Here is a 20,187-nt window from a genome sequence, read left to right on the forward strand (position 1 = left end):
AGGTAATCTGCTGGTAAGCTTCGCCATTGGGAAGGCGCGTGTCTGGCTCCTTTCCGCTTTCCTTTCCTCTTCACAAGCTTGTCCCGTCGACATGTCATACCTTGGTTACCTAATCCACGAACGATCGATATGCGACCCAAGCATTAGCCTGAACCGCGATTCAAGCAATATTGCCTTGAACAACACTGCATTAACCGTCACAATACCCGCCAGCGTTGGTCCTTCAGGGAAACACTGCCCTATCGTCACCCGAGTCATGAACACGGACGGCTTCTATTACACTGTCGAACTGTACTCCAGTGTCTTTGAGTTGACGGCCACGGACTGTTCCTAGGCAACCCTACAAGAGAGAGCTTCGTCAGTTCGGGGCATTGATGGCATACAGTGCACTGGTTTCTCATGTGTTCAGGACTGTTCGGACACATACGATACAGCCACAAACACCACGACCTATAACAAATGCATCAATTCTTATCCGCGGCTGAGCGTCGGCCCTAATTCGACGCGTGGTGGAGATGCCACTGCGGCACTGGTGGAAGCGTTGACCTAGCTCAGCGTTTCAACCACCAGAGCGCTCTTTCAAAATCCAAGCACGGGCGCACGGCGACCGCTTAATCTAGTGCGACGAGATCGATATTTCGCTGTGATTTACGGATGCTCATTGCATGCGTCCCTTGTGCCAACCATGCTTCGATTTGGAAGAGAAGGCAAATATGTTCAGGAAGCCGCGCGAATATACCATCAACCCCAAGGAGTGTTTCGCATATAATCTTTCCTTTACCGTTTGACTGCTGAATCGTCCAGGTACCACGAAGGCTGATCTGCGACCTCTCGCACGTCTATGCAGCTTATGCAGTCCATCAACACCACCAGGCAATATTTGTCCTTTCAATTGGCCACGATTCGAAACGTGGGTGTGCATGATATGATTCTACTTGCAGACATATTACCCCAACTCGTACCCGTCCCGCCGGTATCACATGAGCTAAGGCTGCAGCCAATCGCCTCGGCCATCACATCAATTCTAAGCGCTGCCTATGAGCTCGCAGTTCACCCTCATGCAAAAATGCATCGTGTATAACAAAGCACCTGTGCAGTCTTGCAATGAAAACCGACCTCGCTCTATCGCGGCCATTCTTGATCAAAATGCACATCCCCACCTTCTCCCTCGCCGTCTTCGCAACCCTAACAACCGCACAAGACTTCTGCACCAGCAACGCATCCACCCCTGGCTACTGTGAACTCCTCTCCTTCACCGACCGCACTCTCAACGTCACCTCCCCTCCCTCATCTTCAGACTGCCAAGACGCATGTCGTGGCGTCCTCGGCGAAGCTGGCGACTGGAGCGTGGATTTCAAAGGCAACCATCCCCAATTCCCTCCCCTTCCCCATCCATACTAACAACCCCAGGCAAACCTCCAGGCTATATTCAAAACATGGTCGGCTCGCCGTGTGGCTTCAGCATGGGGCGCGCGCCGGGCCAGCCGCTGGAGTATGCGTTCTTGATAAGTAATCAGGATATTGTGGGGATTTTGGCGGAGGTTGTGAGGAGGTTTGCGGGGGTGCATGGTGGGGAGGTAGCGGCGGAGGGAAGGGTTAGGTGTGGGGATAGTGAGGGTGTTTGGTATGTTAGATGAGTAGAGGGGTGGAGAACTGGATGGGTCATAAGTGATGAAGGCAAAGTGCAAAGTAAGATGGGAGAAGGAAGAGAGTATATTGTGTGTCAACTCAGACCGAACAGTCTAGCGCATGAGGTTTTTTAGTACATTTGTACGAGACTACGCAATACATATAACATGTGCCACGAGGGCATAGACTTCAGCGCGAGACAGCTATCCATCTTCCTATTCTACTCCTCGATCGTCACCTTCTCGTTCACATGCTTCCACATCGCATTCTCCTTCTCCCACTGCTCAAGGATCTCAGGAATCCAATCGTCTAGTTCCTCCTGCATCACGCCGTCCTTGTCCTCCACTTCCTCCCATATCGCACTCTCCTTCTCCAACCGCTCAATGATCTTAGGAATCCAGCGCATATGATTGTTCACGTGCTTTCCGTCCCGCGCACTACGTCCCTGCTTCATAACTATGAGCTTGACACACTTCACAGCCCCAAGAGCCTCGTCGATAGCTTCCGGCAGGCCACTCGCCATCGGTCGCAGCATACCGTGGTCCACCAACTTCTTGATGCTCCAGTGATCGTGCAGCATCAGAGCTACATTAGCGTTGGTGATGGGACTATCGGGAATCAGACTGCGGGCGATGATGCGCGTGAGGCGTGGCTCGAAGGTATCGAGCAGGGAGCCGTTAGGGATACGGTGGAGTTCATCTTGGTAGGAGTAGGGCGGTGAGTTGACGATGGCGTCTGGGGTCGTGGATTCGAATACGGTCGCTACGAGCCCGCAAGCTGCGAATAGCAAAATGATGCCAACGATGATGTTGATGATCTTCTGCACAATGCGACCAAAGGTAGTCTGAAAAGTGTTCGGAGCCATCGTGTTATGTACCGTGAGTTGTGGTTGTGTGACTTGAGTTGTAGATTAGGGAAATAAGAGAAGGGTAGGATAGTAGGGATTAAATCGCAAGGAGACGAACCAGAGAACCTTCGCGCTGCCTAAGCATCGGGTGAATTATTGTTTGCCTACGCTGATATTGTCTGCCTATGCTGAAACACGTCGCGCTCATTCCACGAGAGTCTACAGTGCGCAACATGGCGACGTGAAAATAGTCTGCATAATGCCTGGACGTATAAATTGTGTAGGAATGTCAATCTAAGTCAATCTTTCGCTTCTGGAGAGTAGTAACCTCGCCCAACGTGCTGCTACTCGATCATTTTAGTCTCGTTGATGAGTTTGATGCTGCCAATAGAGCGTTGAAAAGTTGCTATTCGTAGCGGTTTTGGTGTGTTCAATGTGGCTGTTTTCGTTACTATTCCTGACTACATGGTAATACAAACCAGATCCGAGACATGGTGGGAGAGAACGAAAGAAGCCCGTAGATCACGCAATGAGAATTCAAACAAGGCGATGAATTACAGTACATCACTTGCAACAAGACATTCTAGATCATGGGATTCAGTTACTCGAGTACAAAGAACAACCCCAAAATACATACCTGACGTGTATTCTCAGAGTGTGTTCTCTACCATGTACCACCACTACCGTCCTAACCCCTTTTCACCCTTCGTTTTCTCCACACGCGTAATCGCGCCATCGATCTGCCCTATGAGCTCTGGAAAATCAGCTTCCCTACCCTGCATGCGCATAGCCGACCGCGCGCGATCTAACGCCATAACAGCCTCGTACATGGCTACCTGGGTCATGTGATCCTCCCTAGCCACAAATTCAGGAGACAGCAGGCCACTGTCAAATCTGTCAAAAGCGCGTTTCAACATATTTGTCCTGCGCATGCAACTCGCGACGGATAGGTCTAGGCGCTCAGCATATTCGGCGAGCAAGTCCTCGTGCTCAGCGACGTTGGTGATGACCTTGGATGTGTCAAAGTTCTTGGGATGGCCGTAGAGTTTCGTCAGGGCTTTGAGTCTCGGAGCGACGTCGTAAGCTTTGCGGTAATACTCCTCCCCATATTTCTCTATTATCTTCGCCTTCTTGGCTAGGAATTCAGCGCTATGTTGCTTTGGGAGATCGGATGATGTGTTGATGGTGGTCGGTCCAATCGCAGTGACTAAAAAGTTGATAGCTGCGAGCAGCATCACTATGTAGACGACATACTTGGCAGCCTTTGCCCAAGTGCTAGGTCGAGAAGTTTTTTTTGCCCTTGCGTTTTGTGTTCTGGATTTGTGCAATGTGGCTTGGTTCGATGAAGGTTGTAAGGCAGACTGCGGGCGTAGAAGGCTCAGGTTGATAAAAAGTGCTTGTATTCAACTAAAGGTAGAATAGTAGACTCTTAGAAGAGAGTAGCTAGCTATGTATACTGCAAGGCGTGCAGGCTCTAGCTAGCGCATACGCTAGCTTAGAGTAGACTAGCTCTAAGTGAAAGGAAAGAAGAGAGAAGGCTAGAGAGAGTAAGGTATACTATAGCGTAGGTAGTAAGTTAAGCAGAGATGCTTTACTTGCATTCAAACCTCTCTAGTATCCCGTGCAAAGGTACTCGTGTTATAAGTTAGAAGGATAAGGAGTGTGGGGTAGTAGGTGTTAAATAGTAAGGAAACAATCTAAGGAAGCTTCTCGCAGCGTACAGTAATTTGTCAATTGTTGTTTGAGTATGCTGAGACATAGCCCATAGGTTCGTAAGACTACATTGCGCAACTTTGTGTGTGAAACGAGTTTGTTTAAGTTTCAGATGCATTCATTGTTCGGGTTTGAGATGTGGATGTTTGATGCATCAAGTTCACGCGGGTATACTAGACAGTGAGTGATGTCAAACTCCATGGGCGATCACGTAGAAGGAACATGTCTTTGTACGTAAGGCAATGAAATGCCGACCATCTACGGCCATGCGTATTACTCGCTGTAGAAATGCTCGTGTACCGAAGGAAAAACAAAAGCAATCTGCAACACAAGAAGCCAGAACACATGTTGAATGTGCCCTTCCCATTCCGGTGTTGTCCTCCTGCCCGTCAGTCCCATACTTCCCACCACTCCCGTACTCCACACACCCCACATCCCCGTCTTCATACCACAACTAGAAGCCAAACACCTTCTCGATTGCATTCATCACCTCTCCTGTATGCTTTTCCAAGTCGATCGCCTCGCCCATGATGTCGAGCAAGTCATCCAGACCGTCCATCTTTCCCACCCCAGAAGCGATGGACGAAGACATGCCAAACATCTGCTCACTCCATACGAGGCAAGAGGGGAGGCCGAGATCCTTCAAGCCGAGTGTTCCGGATGATAGGGCACAGTGCTGGACTACCCGCAGTATCTCCATGTTGCTCAGTGCGGCGTCCGCCAGGTCGTCGATGTGCATGTGGACCAACTCGGTATAGTCGTTATGGAAGTCAAGCAGTGCGTTGGTATCGTTGGGACGGACATGATGGCTGATTAGGCTGGTCGTGGCGATGGATGTGAGGAAGAAGAGCACAATGCTGGTGAGCTTCATTTTTGAAGTATTGGGATTGTTTCGGTTGAGATGGTTGGTATCGATGAGGAAGTGTGTCGTTGAAGTAGTCGACTGTTGAAGAGAAGTGATTGTGAAGTAGCTCTGGTAGTTGGTGACGAGAAGGAAGTCTCTGAGCGATGCAGCCCAACGTCTACTTATGGTAGCCAGGTAGCTGTCGTTGCTGAAATATTCCGGTGAGAGCACAGTTTCCACCGGCCATCCGCGAGCCTCATGACGTGACTTCCCCGATTCGTTCCTTTGTCTGCAGATAGCGGTGAGGCAAAGATTGCGCTGGATGTCTCAAGTTGTTTGCTTGCCGTGGCGAGGCGGCGGAAAGCTGCAGGCCGACCCAGCGCCACGGGATCACGGAGCTGCGGTGACAATGATGTTAACAACCAGTTACTTTGATACACCCACAGCAATAAGATGTCAGATGAAGAGACTTCGGGTGAAAAGATGTTGTTCTCATCGCGATAGAGTCGATGTGTATGTATACAGGGTCATGACTTCATCCCAAGCGTACTTTCGTCCACCTCTTCACCGCTCGCTGCAAGATCCCAGTTTCATCATCCATCAGCGCTACCCTTTCCCAATACCCGCCTTTCTCTTGTACCACCAGTATAGTGCCAGAGTCTTCCTGCCAATTGGATAGATGCAGCGCTAAGTATGATTCTGCGGGTCCGGCAAGGAAGTGAGCCAAATTATCCGCAGTTCGAGCTGGATTGCTGAAGAGATCAAGCGTTACTGGCTTTTCAACTTCGCCTACCTCCAACCCCATCGTGCTGCATCCTCCCGTGTCGGAACCATCCGTCGGGTTCTGTGTGTATATCAGTCGGGAAACGTAAGTCTCGATGTGGAGAAAGCGGCTCAATTGGTCCTGGCTGCTGCTGTCATTTAGCTCGGCATATTTTGCTTGATAATCACTCCAGCGGAGTAAGTCCCCAGAATTTAGTTCAAGCTCGACTGACACCTGACCTTGCTTCAATGGTGCAGAAGCAGGCTTGAGGTCATGGCGCCATATGTCCCACGTGACTGTAGTCATCCAGCCGGCCCACGACCAGCTCGGGAATCCTTCGCGCCGTGAATGCTCTCCACTCGGATACCAGCATAAGCTTTCTTCAAATGTAATGATGTGCTTGCGAGGTGGCTCGTCGATCGACGCAGGGGTATTTGCGGAGAATGGAACACCCCAAAGATGACGGATGTCGTGTTCGCGCCCGTAGTAGGTCAGAATACCGAACATGGCATTCAAGACATCTGACTGAAAGGATAACTTGCGATGGGTGTATGCTTGTATGCATTTGTATATGTCGACTGGAAATGTTGACGAAGTAACTTGGGAATATATCCGTGGGTCGAGAACTCTAGTCACGACCGGCGCAAGTGTTGTGAGTTCGCTTTCGACCATGTCACTTGATTCGAAGTAGACTTGGCGATCAGTGAAGAAGAATCGACGTTGCGCGAGCAGTGCTTCCTGGTATGTCCATGCTCTTGTCGCCCAGGTGCTCGAGTGGATGTCCTGGACGGTAGGAATCATTTGCAGATATTCCGAGGCCCCTGTACGGATTGCAGGGCATGCTGCACGTGATCTGGAGACACCTGGCAGGCCATACTGCGGACCCGAGCCTGCACTAGCGATGAGAGTCAATGCAGAACCGCAGTAGATGTCGTCCATTTGTTGGATCTGACGAGCACGCAATTGCTGGTCTTTCTGCGGTATACAGTATCTGTCTACCCATAGATATCGATAGTCGAGTGCTTTACATACGCTGATGCTATCTTCGATGGTGAGTGGAAACTTGGATGGCAACCGCGAGCTTCGGTCTTGATCTTCGTTCATGCTAGTGCCTGCCAGCCGGAGTGAGCCAAGCATAGAGTCTGGCCTTCTCGGTGTGCCTCGTCTAATGCCGCCTGAGGATTTTCCCCAGACATAGCTTAGTGTAACATATTGACTTCCGTTGGGTAGTTCTACAATGTGGCGAGTTGTGCAGTCGATGACATTCAATTCCATCTCAAGTACACGGAGCTGAGCGGCCGCCCATGAGCCCGTTCGTGAAGGCTTGTTACGAGTAGATCTATTCGAGCCCAATGCCTTCCTTCTTGCGGGCGCGCTAGAGAGGTCGGACGTCGGACCTTTCAACCAGCCAGCAAGTAAGGTGAAGTCGACCATTGGAGAAGTCGGCTTGATATCCGGCCATTGTCCGTCGCGCAACAAGGCGACTAAAGATTGTGAAGGTTTTCTCTCAGATGCGGAGCGATAACATTCAAGCGTCAGACTCCTCTTTTCAAGCTCACCATAGTTGAGAATTCGCGCTACAACCCCTAGATCCTCTGCAATTTCATCTCGACTTCGAGATACCAGTTTGACAATTTCGCCATGTGTCACTTCTGGTGGCTGTGCAATTGGCAGCGGCAGACATTGGGATATGAAGTGACAAAGTTGGCAATTCTTCAGATCCCATGAGGAGCGAGCGTCAAGTGTGCAATCCACGGCATCATCCTCCGTCTCTCGCAGTAGCTGTAGCAAGGTGCTAAATCCATATGTGGCGCATTGTGAACACAGGCGGGTGGGCTCGACTGCGGCGTCATAGGGCCGGAATGTCATTCGTGACACAATACTCCTCAGTCAACTTTGAGAATGACTGTCAAATTTGCGTAGTTTGTAGTGATGCGTTGGTATGAGGGGTATTACCAGCGACACTGGCATTAGAAGATGTAATAGGGGTAAATGTTGTGGAGAAGATGAGTGGGAGCCGGAGAAGGCGCACTTGCCGAACGCCGGCTGCGACTACCCCGCCCAACTTGACTTCATCCTTAGGCTTCGTTCGATAAAGTTGGAAAATCGATCTTCGCTATACGTCGACGATTAGAAACTACATGTGATGCATTGAATATCTAAATAATTATAGATTGTCTTTTTTGTCACTGGAACCAGTCCCTCAATTGTTCCGCAGATCTCAGCACAAGCAAGTCAACGATGAACCTGCACGTGTGAACAAAAAGGCCAGCACATTGCTATAGACTCTGGTATGCTGAGAATAGACTGTCTCTCACGTACATGACCAGAGTCAGGACAGTAATACCTAATTCAGGTAACGGTTTCAGATAGGGTACAACCGGGAACAGTAGAGAAAAGTTCTCGGCAGGACGCAAGCCGTTGCCGAAGGACAAACCTCAGGCTACATCCCCCGGGTGACATATGTTCAGTTTAATTGTAACAGCTTTGTGACTGGTACCAAAACGGCGACGGTAGCGGGTTTGCGCAAAGTTGTATGGAACTCGGAGAGTTTGGCGGTAGTCACGGTCAGAAGTGTACATCTCGCTAGATACAATAGCGAAGGAGTACAGTAAGGATGTTCCGTGAATGACTAGGCCCATTACATCAGGACATCCCATGCGCGTGGATCCGGAATATCGTATGATCAGGATTGGAAAGTTCTGAAATCATTATGTGGACGATGTTTTCATGAGAAAAAGACAATGACAAGCTTGCCACGAAAAAAAAAAAAGACAATATAATCCCTACCTCTGATAGGGTCTTAGTCTAAGCGAGCGTGTGTGGGTATGTCCATGGATCTTCTTTTAGTGTAAAGAACATTACAATGAAGAAATGTACATTTCCGTGCAGAATTTGGTTAGTCAAGATATGGCTCGGAGGAAAAGCCATGGCCACATAGGATACATTTGAGTGAATTGGCACTGCACCGATGTTGGTGGTCATTCGTGACAGACCAAACCAGGAAGTCTGGGTACCGGAGGCCAGGTGATAGCAGGGTGGGCGGCTTGCTAGTGGTTGGAGAATTGATCGGACTGGTTCTCGCTGTGTGGGCCACAAGCAACGATTGTAGACAGTAGCCACGAGCCAAGATGGACCAAGAGCCGTTCCGCAAAGACATTTTCAGAGGAGAATCCATGGTGTGACAGGGTGATGCTTCGAGAGTGTAGGTATAGGACGGGCCTCGGAAATATCCCGTGGGCAAAGCAAGAGTGGTCAAAGACTAGGTCCAAGGAAATCGATATGCCATGGATGAAAGGTCCGATTTGATGTTGAGTACAGTTCAGTCCATACCTGCTTAACTGAAACTCCAGAAAATGGTGCGACAAAGGAAAAGAAAGCCGGATGGCAGTGAGGCGATGCTGTCGACGATGGAAAGACACCGAAAGGGTGAGGAGGTTGAAGGATTCCTCAACACGATCGAGACGGCTCTATGTCCGATGCGAAATGAAGATGGTCCATTCTCGGCCCTGGCCTCTGCTCATCTCCCATTCTAATGATGGCGCAAGCCGGCTCTTGCACCAGTGGAGCAATGATCGTGCGCACATCGTAGGATTTGGCAGCCTCATTTCGCTTCGACATTAAGCTTTTGCCCATTCTGTGAACGTCCTGTTTTTGTCAACGGCTCCAGAAAGGTTCGCACACTGCCATGTCAGTGCATGGCACATGCACCTGATCTGCATTGCCATTTAGGGGCGGGCCCACGCCATTGGCTCGACCCCGGGATTCAGATATCGACATGGCCAAGCCGACTGCCGTCCGTCTGGAAGAATGCAGCAACGCGGCACATATTAGTTCGGCTGCAATTGGTGGACGGGGCGGTCAACGTGCGGTGGCGAGGTGAACGTGTGGACCCATCTCAACGAACGTAATGTGTGGATCGCGAAACAAAACTGCATCCATCGCGATGGAAGACGAGCAAGCTGATGACGCATCACAGACGCTCGATGGTGCCATGGTGGAACCGACACGCAACAGGCGCTGGAGGGCTGATGCCGAAATGAAGTTGAGCTAAAAGGAGGTCTCGCCGCCAAGGCTTTAGCCAATTATAGCTACCAAGGATGCTTAATATCCACCGTGCACGCGTTGCTATCGATTCTGGCCGCCTCGCACAAAGCGCCGACCGAGGGCACAAGCGCCAACATCACCAGCAACAAAGCGGCGCATCACCTAAACAACGGAGCGCAGCCTCGACTGTTGTTGAACTTTGTCGAACGCACCATACAAAGCGGTGTGGTCAGTGACGAATAAGCGCAGATTTGACATCTTGTTTCGTTTCAAGCGGCTCCCGCACGTCCAAGGCGGTGAAGTCGTGGCGCCGAAACAGACTCGCTGGGCTGACGACCCCTGCAGATTCTGCAACACTGACACTTGAAGAACCATTGCAGGATGCCTGCTTTGAGTTAAGGATCTCCAGGAAGTCTCCATGTCACTGGCCGGACACGTGGAGCCCAGAGTGTCAGCGGAGGAGCCAGATAAGGGGCCGCCCCTGAAGATGCGCAGGCCTTGTGGCCCTTTCAGGAAGTCTTTCAGGGAAAATCAGGCGCCTGAGGCGAGCAAATGTGGACATCTCGCGGGCCCGTTGTGCGTGCCGCTTAATATCCAGCCCAGATGGTGCTGGCTGCGCGGACGCCTATGGGAACGCAGAGGCGAGCAGTAACCGCTGTGCTGACTGGCTGAACGCAACACCTGAGCTTCGGACAGCAGCCAACGCCGCTGCACCTGGGGCTGCTCATTTCCTGCAACACGAGCGGCCCCCGAAGCTATTCACGATCAACCTGCCGACCAGAGCCTAGCCTCAGGAACGCACGGCTCTTGAATGGCCAGCATTGGCCCGGGTTAGTGTGGTTCCTGCATTAGCACAAACAACCGACCGGCCAGTCACCAAGCCTAAGCGCACGCTGCCCCTAGTCGCCCGCGCTGCCTCCCCCTTTCAGTGGCCACCTGCTGCCGGTCCGCGCTACCGTGCTGGCAATCTCCCCGGGTACATAAGACTTCCTCTCGTTCCCAGGACCTTTTTTCCTCACTTCACCAAGCCAACTCATCAGCTCAAGTCCTTTGACCCTTCGGTCTGTCCATTCGTTGCACTCAACTAATACTATCCTTAATTAATTCACCACCACCACTCCCACCCTCAACCACCACCAACTTTCCCAAGTTCAATCAACCAATCAGCCAAAATGCGTTACACCATTGCCGCCTTCGCTGCTTTCGCCAGCTTCGCTGCCGCTGTCCCCCAGTACGGATACGAGGCCCCGGCCCCCAAGGCCACTCCTTCCGCACCTGCCCCGGCCAACGAGTACCCCAGCTACCCCGTAGCTGAGGTCTCCTCTTCCAAGCCCGCTGCCGAGTACCCCAGCTACCCGGTCGCAACCCCCTCGGTCCCCGCTGCCGTCACCTCCAAGGCACCTGAGTACCCGGCCTACCCCGTCGTGTCCTCTACTCCTTCGGTTCCTGAGGCCAGCAAGCCCGCCAGCTCTGCTCCTGCTTACCCAGCAAGCTCTGCTTCGGCTTCCAAGCCCTCTGTCCCAGAGGTCTCCAAGCCCGCGGTTCCTGAGGTCTCCAAGCCCGCTGAGCACGCCAGCACCAGCGAGTGCCTCTCCTCCACCACCATCACCGTCACCATCCCCTACCCCACCGGAACTGGAGCTTACCCCGTTGGCCCCAAGCCTTCCGGCCCTGCTGGCCCCGGTGCTTCCGTACCTGCTCCTTACCCATCTGCCCCTGCTCCTTACCCAACTGTCCCTGCCGGCACTGGTGTTCCCGGTGTCCCCATGCCCTCCGCATCCGGCACTGGCTCGTACTCCAAGCCCGCTCCTTCCAACCCTGCCCAGTTCACTGGCGCTGCCTCTTCGCTCAACGCCGCTGGCTTCGTTGCTGGTGTTGGTGCTTTGGCTGCTTTCTTCTTGTAAATGTCAAACACCAACTAAGCTTGCCGCTTGGTAGGCTATGACTTTACATGATGCATTGCATGGGATCTGTCAATATGTTCGAGTAGATATCCTTTGTCTCGCAGAGGGTAATTGTAATTAGTGGGGATAGTGTTGGTGATAAAGAACTTGAAAATTTACAAAACTACGTGCCTCTTGATCGTGATGTTTCTATGTTTTCGTCCCATTGTTCCTCCTGAATCGCCTAAAGGTTGACCTGCCTTTTCCCCACTTTGTGTCTTCCTGTGCGCACATGGTAGCACTCAGTGCGTCCGTAGCACCATATCAGCGTATTCCATCTTCGTCGATACAATGTCGTCACCTACCAGTCATGGAACCATTCAATCTTCGTCCCACGACGTTGAAGTAACGTTATCGCATCCCGACTCTCCCTTGCTTCCTCACGCGGTCGTGGCCGGCTGAAACATTTCGTTACACAACCGTTGCCGCACGCAAGGCAAGGCACGCAGAATAGATGAAGGGTCCACAACTTTATTCTCACTTCACTTCTGGCCATTGCTGCAACCCGTTGATATCGCATCAACCTCCTCTTCCGTGTTTGATCAAGATCCTGCAATCACACGCTACGATGGATGTATGCACAAGTTGAATTGGTGTCACACCACATCAACCTCAGCTGAACCCTCCTTTGCCGCGCGTCGTTGCCAAGCAAGGCCATTGAACACAGCAGCGCGCGAAGTGTCTGAGTCGCACATGGACTGCACGATTACCACGACTAAGTAAGGGAGTGCAAGGGTACGGTAAGCGAGCATGCAAGTGAGGATGTGAAGGGTATGGTGGATTAGGAAAGTGCTGCGGATGTTCGTGATACCACGCTGATGTGGCTTTCGAGTGTGAACTGCATTTGGGCGGTGACAGCTTTGTCCAATAGTTTGCGCCTTTGTGTATCGTGTCATGGAGGGCGGCTCGGTCTTAGACATTGTGACGTAGAGTTCTAAATACAGGGTGGTTTGCATGTGCGAGTTGTGTGGAGCTCGTTCTAAATAGCACCAATTATGAGATATCATGTTCATACATCGATGTTTCAATGAGAGAGTCGTGGAGACGCCGGAGTCGTGGTGCGATTATGTCAAGGTGGTGGGGTTCTTTCCTCAGCAGGCAGACTTTGCTGCGCCACTACGATCAACACCATCTGCACCTCTTTCTAGGCTGTCAATATAGCGAATAGCGCATTGAGGCGGTGAGGCGCGAATCGCAGTCTTTGTCCTTGTCCTTTGTGGCCGCGATGCGCGGTGCATAGCCCTTCGTAGGCGAGTCTCTTTGATGCTAACCTTTGTCGCATTTATCCAGCTCTCAGTCAAGCTCGGGGCGTAAATTGAGCATTCGACATTCAAGGCAGCGATCACACAGCCTTGCTGGGCATGCCACGAAGTGGCGCACTTCCGAATCGTCGAGACTACAGATAGGGTTGCGTTACTTTAGCTACCTCAAATCGCCCACTCTTTTTAGTCGCAAGCTCACATTTGTTCCAAGTTTCAGTAATCATGTTTTCAGTCGCTGGCATTGAGACACTCGCTGGGGGCGATACGGGCTCCGAGCCTTACAAAGGCAAGAAAGGAGCGGAGAGATGGCAGAAGATGCGTGAGAATGTAATCAAAGAGTGGGAAACTGAACAAAGTACATACAGCAGACAATAAGAAAGATTACATTGAGCTCACATGTTTGAAGCAAAGAAGAGCGCAAACGTAGAAGCGAACCAGTCGTAAAGTGTTCATGTCCATGTCTCAACTTCATCCACGCCAGCAAAGGAGGTCGAGACTGCGACAGTCCAGCCGGACAAGAGTGCGGTTGTACGTGTCGATGCAAATGAAGAGCATCACAGGGAAGAGAAGGACATAAAATCTGGAAGCAGCAAAATGCAGAAGCTCAAGGAGAAACTATTCAGGCATTGAGGATCGCTTAGACCTATTGCAACCTTATTTCTCCGTGAAGAACATGCGACGACGGAATGCACGACCGGATTACGCTAGCCTCGAAACAGACTCGTTCTCATTTAGCGTATCGCACGTGGGAGCTTTTGATCCCCGACCACGTTCGTTCGCGATACCTCCCGTTCCACGTGTTTATCATCTTCAGCATCCGATAGTAATTTCTCCCTGCGCCATGTGAATCAGCTATGCGAAAGCGCGAAGTCTAGCCCGAACCTGTAGTGGCACTTCGGTGTTTCGTGTTGCGGAACCCCAACCAGTTGTTGCGCGCCTGTCAGCGCCGGAAATGTACAAGCAGAAATCTGCGACGATGATCAATAAAGCTTCCCACAGAAGCGAGCTGTGGCGGTTACATCTTTCCTTAGGCATATTCAGGTCGTCCATATAAAGTGTAAGGTGAATTATTGTGAATCGCAGTCCTCAGGCATCACCACGAGCACTACTATCTAACAGTTGTTTGATACTTATCAATTTTCGATCACGGCGTGGAATACCCCATAATGAAGACCTTTACTGTAATATCAGCGCTGGTAGCATCAGCACTTGCCGCACCCACCTCAGCCATCGAAGGTCGCACTTTTTTCAACCAGAAGAGCTGTCCAGCAAATGCCGCGCAGCCCGATGGGAAACTCCCCAAGGGCTCCATCTCGACGTCCCTCCTCGTCCCAATCAGCTCAAAGAACCCAGATAAAGCCTATCCAGCAACCGAATGGGCGACCGTAACTCCCAACGACATCTGCACCGTCTTCAACCTCGAACTCGATTCCAACGCTGTCCAAGGCAAGGTCTGCAACCTTGTCTTCGACTTCCCCAGCTTCATACAAGCACCCGGAACTTTTGCTTTCGTTGGTAGCGGCCATTTCACATTTACTGGATACGACATCAACGCCGGCGCTGTTGCTGGCGAGACGACATACAACCACCAACCTCGACCAGGTCCGAGCCCGCCGAACCCACCTCCGGTGATTAAGCCTGGGAACAGTTACATCATCAATGCTGCACCATGTGGTGTGCCACCGAATATTGGAAAGGTCACTGTGAGCGGAAGCTTGTGCTCGAAGGATACGACTTTTATGTTTAAGCAGAGCGATTACAGTTGTCCGATTGGCTTTTATGTTGTGTTGACTGATGATCCGAATGCGTCGGTGCCAATTCCTCACTAAGGGGACCTTATTCAAACCATTCATATTACATTTAATTCATCATGATATCATAACCGCATTCTTTAGCACCTTCTTTCACAAAGTTCCGGTTACCTTTATCTTTCTTCAAGATCATGTCGCAAATCTCTTTGCACTTTACTCATACTCAAGTCTTCTTGATGAGCACACCCTGAACCCTCGGTAAAAGACTCAACGGATCCACAGGCTCTTCAACATCCTCCAGATTCTGCCATTCTCCCGCATGCAAAATGTCCGCCAACACATTGCGCGTCAAGTGACATCCGACAAATGTGCTCCAAGCAGGATTTGATACAACTTTCGTCACGTCAGTGGTCTGCATGGTAGAAGCGCTAGCGTGAACATACCTTGCGCGATAGTTGTCAAACGATCCCTACTCCACCCATGTTCCCAGAAGATGAACTTCCCTCCCGGCTTCAACAACTTCCACACTTCTCTCATCACCATCTTCGGGTCTTGTACTGCACATAAGACTTGAATGCATAGCACAGTATCCACGCTCCCTTCGGTTATTCCCTGCGCTCTCAGGATGTCGCTGTCTTCAATACCAGCAACAATCAGCTCGTATTTGTCTTGTAGCCCATGCTTCTCCACCTTGGTATCTATGCTGTCTTTGTAATGTCCGTTGGGTTCGATGCCGTATATGCGGTCGATTTGAGTGGTGTTGAAGCGATGCAGTTGGTTTCCGGGTCCGGGACCTAGTTCGAGAACAATGCCGCTTGCGGCTTGGGCGAGCGATGGAACGATTGTTGTGTCTTCATAGGCGATGAAGCCGTTGGCTACGCATGGTGATTAGGCCGTGCGCATTCACGAATGATCGAGCGAGGAGTTTACAAGTGTTATTAAACAACTTCGCTGATGCAGTATCTCTAATTTGTTGTAGATGCAGAAGAGCTGCAATGCCGTCTCGACGAATGGCTGTTACCAAAGCTTCCCAATGTACTGTGTGAGATATGGATTAGGTGGAGTCTGGATGTATCGTGGTGAGTGACGAAAGACTTACGGCAGATGGAAAACCAGATCATGCCCCATAGACGAGACAGGGAGGCAAGGCGAACATTCTGAGACATCACGCGAAGGTCTATGAGCGGCAAAGCTGTTCAGGCTATGAAGTGCTGATAATGACGCCTCAAAGCTGCTATGCTCACTGTTTCTACGGAGAGAAATCAGTATTGTGCGATACCAGAAGCAGAGGTCCGGCTTCGCTTGGTATTTATATGCAGGTCAGGCTGTACTAAGAAGTGTAGCGCTTCTAGCGGGATTGTGGTCTTGCCCGTCCGGAGTACGGTAGTGACGGCCCCACCAACCTTCATTCAGCCGCACCTGCATCATCAGACGGAGAACATGTATCCCAAGCTTCGAGATTTGCCACGAGATGCTTTCAATCGTTTTACAAGATATTCATTCACCTCTATCTTCTATTTGCCGCGGTATTGATCATTGAATCTCAAAGGTATCCGATCCGATGGGATCGCAAGAGCTCAGGAGTGCTACCTTTCTGTAGCTATGGTACTTTCTCTAACTCAGCTCAGACCTAGAACACGGCGCCAGTCCATGAAACGGTTCTCTTTCGCGGGTGCACAGGTTCTTGTGTGATGAGAGTAACTCGTGTGTACCCAGGTAAGCTCTCCAATGCGCTACATGCGTAGTTGTATCTGTTTGGAACGTCAATGAGAATGATTAAACTAGGAATATGCGATCTCTCAAGTTGCAGATTGAGCTAGGATTAAGTAACGCAGCAAGACTGCCACAATGATCTAAGAGGTCAAATAAAATGTCAAACAAAAACTGCGAATAGTTCCAGGATCTTCTAAAGCTTTATTTTAAATAGGCACAAAAGCACTTACAGCGGGCTCAGTAAAATGGCTATATGCATACGAGATCTCGAAGCTACTGTGTCCGGCTTTCTGTACGAAGTTTGACTGACCCGTACACCAAGCAAGGTGCGTCTCTTACGCCGGGGATCATCTGCCTTTCTGTCAACAGTTCGACAACCTCGGATCTACCGTTCAATTTCGCTTTCTGCAACGCCGTGCACAGATGCCCTTGGTTCCCCGATAGTGCATTCACATCCGCTCGAGCATCAAGCAGTATCTCAACCACCTCGACATGTCCCGCACCGGCCGCCAGCCACAGGGCCGCGCCACCCATATACCGGCTACTTTCTGCATTGACATTTGCTCCGGCCTCGAGCAGCCGTCGGACTAGCTGCGCGTATCCAGAAGCTGCAGCACCTTGAAGTGCTGTGATGCCTTTGTCACGGCAAGGTGGGAAGTTCACGCTTGCGCCACACTCCAGCAAAAAGGCGACAACATCCTCATGTCCATTCTCCGCCGCAGCTTGTAGAGGAGTGCGACCAAAGTTATGAGCCACCGGACCGTCCAGCTTTGCGCCTAACGTCACCAGCTTCTTAACAATACTCAAGGTTCCAAATTCCGCCGCGGCTTGTAGTGGAGTACGGCCCGTATACCTATGCGGTGGCAAGTTCACATCTGCGCCAGAGTCGAGTAACAGTTCCACGGCTGCATCATGACCAGCCCAAGCAGCGAGTGCGAGCGCTGCACGACCCCCATTGTTCCCGCCGGGTGCATCGACGCTGGCTCCCGCTTCCAAGAGAAGCTTCGCAATCTCGACATGGCCTTGGAGAGCTGCTGCCTGTAGAGCTGTCTTGCCGTACCACCCTCGGGGCTCCTCGTTGGGATCGGCACCTTCTCCCAAGAGTGTAGAGGCGGAAACGAGGTCGCCTTGCCATGCAGCAAGTTGGAGAGGTGATAGAGCGTCCTCTGTGGTAGACTCATCTTCTTCGTCTTCGGCAAAGTGGATACCTGGGACGGGCATGCCGAAAGTGGAGTCAGCGGGATGCCTGAATCTCGGATTTCAGTAGTGTCTTGCAGCTCATCTGATGTGCTACTTTGGGATAAGTCGGCCCTTCTAGCAGTTTTCTTTTCCTATTCCGCTCTTGCGATTTTTTTCGAGTCGACGGTTGTCAGGACAGTAGCCCACCTTGCTCCCGCAAAACGCTGCCCGTGATGTCGCATCGTCTTCTGCCGCGGTCCGCGCCGCACGCATTGATAAGCATGGTACCTCACAGAGGTTTAGCGCTGACATGAAGTAAGATTATAGCCGAATGCAGGTGCCCCACCAAGCTCGTCGTGCAGAAGGCTTCGATTCTCGAACGGGTCGTGACCATCGACTCCTTCCGTGATAGTTGCTTTCTTTCTGTTTGACACCTTCGGCCATTGCCATCGGACCCTTCGTTGTCACAGGAGGGTATACACGAAATACCAGTTACCGATTTGTCTCTCAGAAGCATCGATTTCATATTTGATGCATGCGTAGGTGCTGTCCGCATCCATCAGGTATACAAGATTTGTGGTGATCATTAGTTTATTAGTCTATATATCTTCTATGTGTTGACGAAGCTGTACCCGGGCAACTGAAATCTACTAAGAACAACTACCAAAGTCCTTGTTACAATTCGCTCCACAGTAGTCTGATCCTGTTCCGCAGTACCCCCATTGCGAACAGCACGATCCCCAAACGGAGCCTGCACACGTTTCGCCACCTTGTACTCCACAAAGACCATTGGCAGAGATTGGCTTCGAAGTTGGGGTTGGAGCTCGGGTTGAGGTTGGAACCGCACTAGTGCGAATGGTAGTTGGAGTTGGAGTCGATCCGCTACCGCAAGTGCCGTACGCAGGATCACAGTTGGAGCCACAGTAGTCGGCACTACTTCCGCAGTATCCGAATCGCGAACAGCAGTTGCCAAATACAGATCCAGTGCAAGTCATTGCAGCCGCACTTCCGCAGAGGCCGTTGGTGGAGGGCGTACAACTAGATCCAGAGCAGCCGCTGGGAGGGAGCGAACCTGAACTAGCACGGTACCAATTCTCTTTCGGTTCTCCAAGGCATTCGCCCAAGGTGACACCCCTCCAGCCCTGGCTTTTGAGGTACTGAAGCATGTATGGCACCAAAGAGGAGGCTGTTTGCTCATGGATATCGTGGGCAAGGACAATGGGGTGACCAGATCGAGGACCGCCAGTTTGATCAATCAAGTTCTTGAAGGTATCTTTGGCTTGCTGGATGTTATCCTGGTACCTCCAGTCATTACTGTCGACGTCGTAATTCGCAATGACGTATCCGAGATTCTTCATGACTCTTTGGCAGGATTCGAAGCACTCGGTATATGGTGGGCGCATGTACGTTGGGTATTTACCAAGGATGTTTCGGATAGCCATTTCTGTCAGGACCATCTCTTCGTAACGTTGATCTTCTGAGATCTGATCCAGGTACGGATGTCTCCAGGTGTGACTGGCGACCTGGTGGCCCTCGCCATCCATTCTTTGAATGAGGTTGACCCACCTAGAGTCACCATCGAGAGCGCCACGACCATTGTCTCCGCTAACGAAGAATGTGCCCTTGAAGCCGTACTGTGCCAGGCTGTCAAGGACCTGGCCAGTGTAGATGTTGGGACCATCGTCGAATGTGAGAGCGACAGTGCCAGTTTGGGTACATGTGCGAATACCAGCACCACCGTACGGGATATTGCCCTTTTGTGGACGTGGATCGTTGCGCGTGCTAGCTCCCGACTGACGAGACTCTAGCAGATCGCGCTTCAGTGGGGCTGCGTATCGAGGCGTGCGAGCCGCCACAAGCAGCGCCACCATCGGAACGCTCAAGATATGTGAGAGATGCATAGCGATTGAAATCTGGTAGTGTGGTAAAGTGAATGGATTATGTTGGATGAAGGACAAAAACACAGCACGATGTCAAACGTGAACTGCTCGAGGCGAAACCCAATGAAGGAGGCGATGTCGATGGCTTGAAGTCAAAAAAGTTTACAACCCATACTCTACCATTATATATTCGATCAGCCGTTGAGCCAAGTCGTCCATTCGAAATTTTAGAGCGTATTACTAGGCTTCAGTCCAGCTGTGTCCACTCAGACCGGTGTAGCAGCCTTCCAAAATATTGCCAAGCAGAGACAGCTGATTTCGCAAGGCGAAGGATTAACAGAGCCTAGGTGGAAATGGCAATACGACCGCACCGGTGTAGAACGAGAACCATAGGTCGAGCGTAGTCGTGAGCCCAGGCGTTGTGGCTGAACACTTGGCGGCAAATTATCGTCTGGTGTATGCGGGTCAGATTGTAACTATAATGCTTACGCATGACACTCACGACATTGTCCATTCGTCAAATAATCGTATCCGATTGAATACAGCTAGGCTGCCATTTCGCTGCCTAAGCGCTTGGACGGGAAGGTGGTCATCTCGCGAGCTGGACTACCAATAT

General features: G+C 51.2%; 11 protein-coding genes across 11 annotated transcripts; 5 read left to right on the forward strand and 6 right to left on the reverse strand.

Annotated features, from left to right (window-relative positions):
- Window positions 1-1,146: 1,146 nt before the first annotated feature.
- SNOG_11842 (hypothetical protein) lies at window positions 1,147-1,506 on the forward strand (the record flags this gene model as incomplete). The annotated part of the gene is made up of 2 exons (XM_001802027.1): window positions 1,147-1,347; window positions 1,411-1,506. 2 exons carry the CDS (start codon window positions 1,147-1,149, stop codon window positions 1,504-1,506), a joined length of 297 nt encoding a protein of 98 aa, XP_001802079.1.
- Window positions 1,507-1,849: 343 nt separating this feature from the next.
- SNOG_11843 (hypothetical protein) lies at window positions 1,850-2,494 on the reverse strand (the record flags this gene model as incomplete). The annotated part of the gene is made up of 1 exon (XM_001802028.1): window positions 1,850-2,494. The coding sequence occupies one exon, from the start codon at window positions 2,492-2,494 to the stop codon at window positions 1,850-1,852; it is 645 nt and encodes a 214-aa protein (XP_001802080.1).
- A 662-nt stretch (window positions 2,495-3,156) lies between these two features.
- Window positions 3,157-3,711, reverse strand: SNOG_11844 (hypothetical protein; the record flags this gene model as incomplete). Its single annotated transcript, XM_001802029.1, has 1 exon — window positions 3,157-3,711. The coding sequence occupies one exon, from the start codon at window positions 3,709-3,711 to the stop codon at window positions 3,157-3,159; it is 555 nt and encodes a 184-aa protein (XP_001802081.1).
- A 932-nt stretch (window positions 3,712-4,643) lies between these two features.
- Window positions 4,644-5,060, reverse strand: SNOG_11845 (hypothetical protein; the record flags this gene model as incomplete). Its single annotated transcript, XM_001802030.1, has 1 exon — window positions 4,644-5,060. One exon carries the CDS (start codon window positions 5,058-5,060, stop codon window positions 4,644-4,646), a length of 417 nt encoding a protein of 138 aa, XP_001802082.1.
- A 3,867-nt stretch (window positions 5,061-8,927) lies between these two features.
- On the forward strand, window positions 8,928-9,332 carry SNOG_11846 (hypothetical protein; the record flags this gene model as incomplete). The annotated part of the gene is made up of 2 exons (XM_001802031.1): window positions 8,928-8,975; window positions 9,150-9,332. The coding sequence occupies 2 exons, from the start codon at window positions 8,928-8,930 to the stop codon at window positions 9,330-9,332; spliced, it is 231 nt and encodes a 76-aa protein (XP_001802083.1).
- Window positions 9,333-10,864: 1,532 nt separating this feature from the next.
- SNOG_11847 (hypothetical protein) lies at window positions 10,865-11,908 on the forward strand. The gene has a single exon (XM_001802032.1). The coding sequence runs from the start codon at window positions 11,016-11,018 to the stop codon at window positions 11,745-11,747; it is 732 nt and encodes a 243-aa protein (XP_001802084.1). The 5' UTR covers window positions 10,865-11,015; the 3' UTR covers window positions 11,748-11,908.
- A 1,362-nt stretch (window positions 11,909-13,270) lies between these two features.
- Window positions 13,271-13,678, forward strand: SNOG_11848 (hypothetical protein; the record flags this gene model as incomplete). The annotated part of the gene is made up of 2 exons (XM_001802033.1): window positions 13,271-13,403; window positions 13,530-13,678. The coding sequence occupies 2 exons, from the start codon at window positions 13,271-13,273 to the stop codon at window positions 13,676-13,678; spliced, it is 282 nt and encodes a 93-aa protein (XP_001802085.1).
- Window positions 13,679-14,214: 536 nt separating this feature from the next.
- Window positions 14,215-14,795, forward strand: SNOG_11849 (hypothetical protein; the record flags this gene model as incomplete). The annotated part of the gene is made up of 2 exons (XM_001802034.1): window positions 14,215-14,722; window positions 14,746-14,795. 2 exons carry the CDS (start codon window positions 14,215-14,217, stop codon window positions 14,793-14,795), a joined length of 558 nt encoding a protein of 185 aa, XP_001802086.1.
- A 227-nt stretch (window positions 14,796-15,022) lies between these two features.
- On the reverse strand, window positions 15,023-15,965 carry SNOG_11850 (hypothetical protein; the record flags this gene model as incomplete). The annotated part of the gene is made up of 3 exons (XM_001802035.1): window positions 15,023-15,192; window positions 15,243-15,674; window positions 15,899-15,965. The coding sequence occupies 3 exons, from the start codon at window positions 15,963-15,965 to the stop codon at window positions 15,023-15,025; spliced, it is 669 nt and encodes a 222-aa protein (XP_001802087.1).
- Window positions 15,966-16,785: 820 nt separating this feature from the next.
- SNOG_11851 (hypothetical protein) lies at window positions 16,786-17,825 on the reverse strand (the record flags this gene model as incomplete). Its single annotated transcript, XM_001802036.1, has 1 exon — window positions 16,786-17,825. The coding sequence occupies exon 1, from the start codon at window positions 17,731-17,733 to the stop codon at window positions 16,786-16,788; it is 948 nt and encodes a 315-aa protein (XP_001802088.1). The 5' UTR covers window positions 17,734-17,825.
- A 516-nt stretch (window positions 17,826-18,341) lies between these two features.
- On the reverse strand, window positions 18,342-19,592 carry SNOG_11852 (hypothetical protein; the record flags this gene model as incomplete). Its single annotated transcript, XM_001802037.1, has 1 exon — window positions 18,342-19,592. The coding sequence occupies one exon, from the start codon at window positions 19,590-19,592 to the stop codon at window positions 18,342-18,344; it is 1,251 nt and encodes a 416-aa protein (XP_001802089.1).
- Between the last annotated feature and the right edge of the window lie 595 nt (window positions 19,593-20,187).

The sequence above is a fragment of the Parastagonospora nodorum genome (genome assembly GCF_000146915.1).
Source record: "Parastagonospora nodorum SN15 chromosome Unknown scaffold_20, whole genome shotgun sequence".
Classification (NCBI taxonomy): Eukaryota; Fungi; Ascomycota; class Dothideomycetes; order Pleosporales; family Phaeosphaeriaceae; genus Parastagonospora; species Parastagonospora nodorum.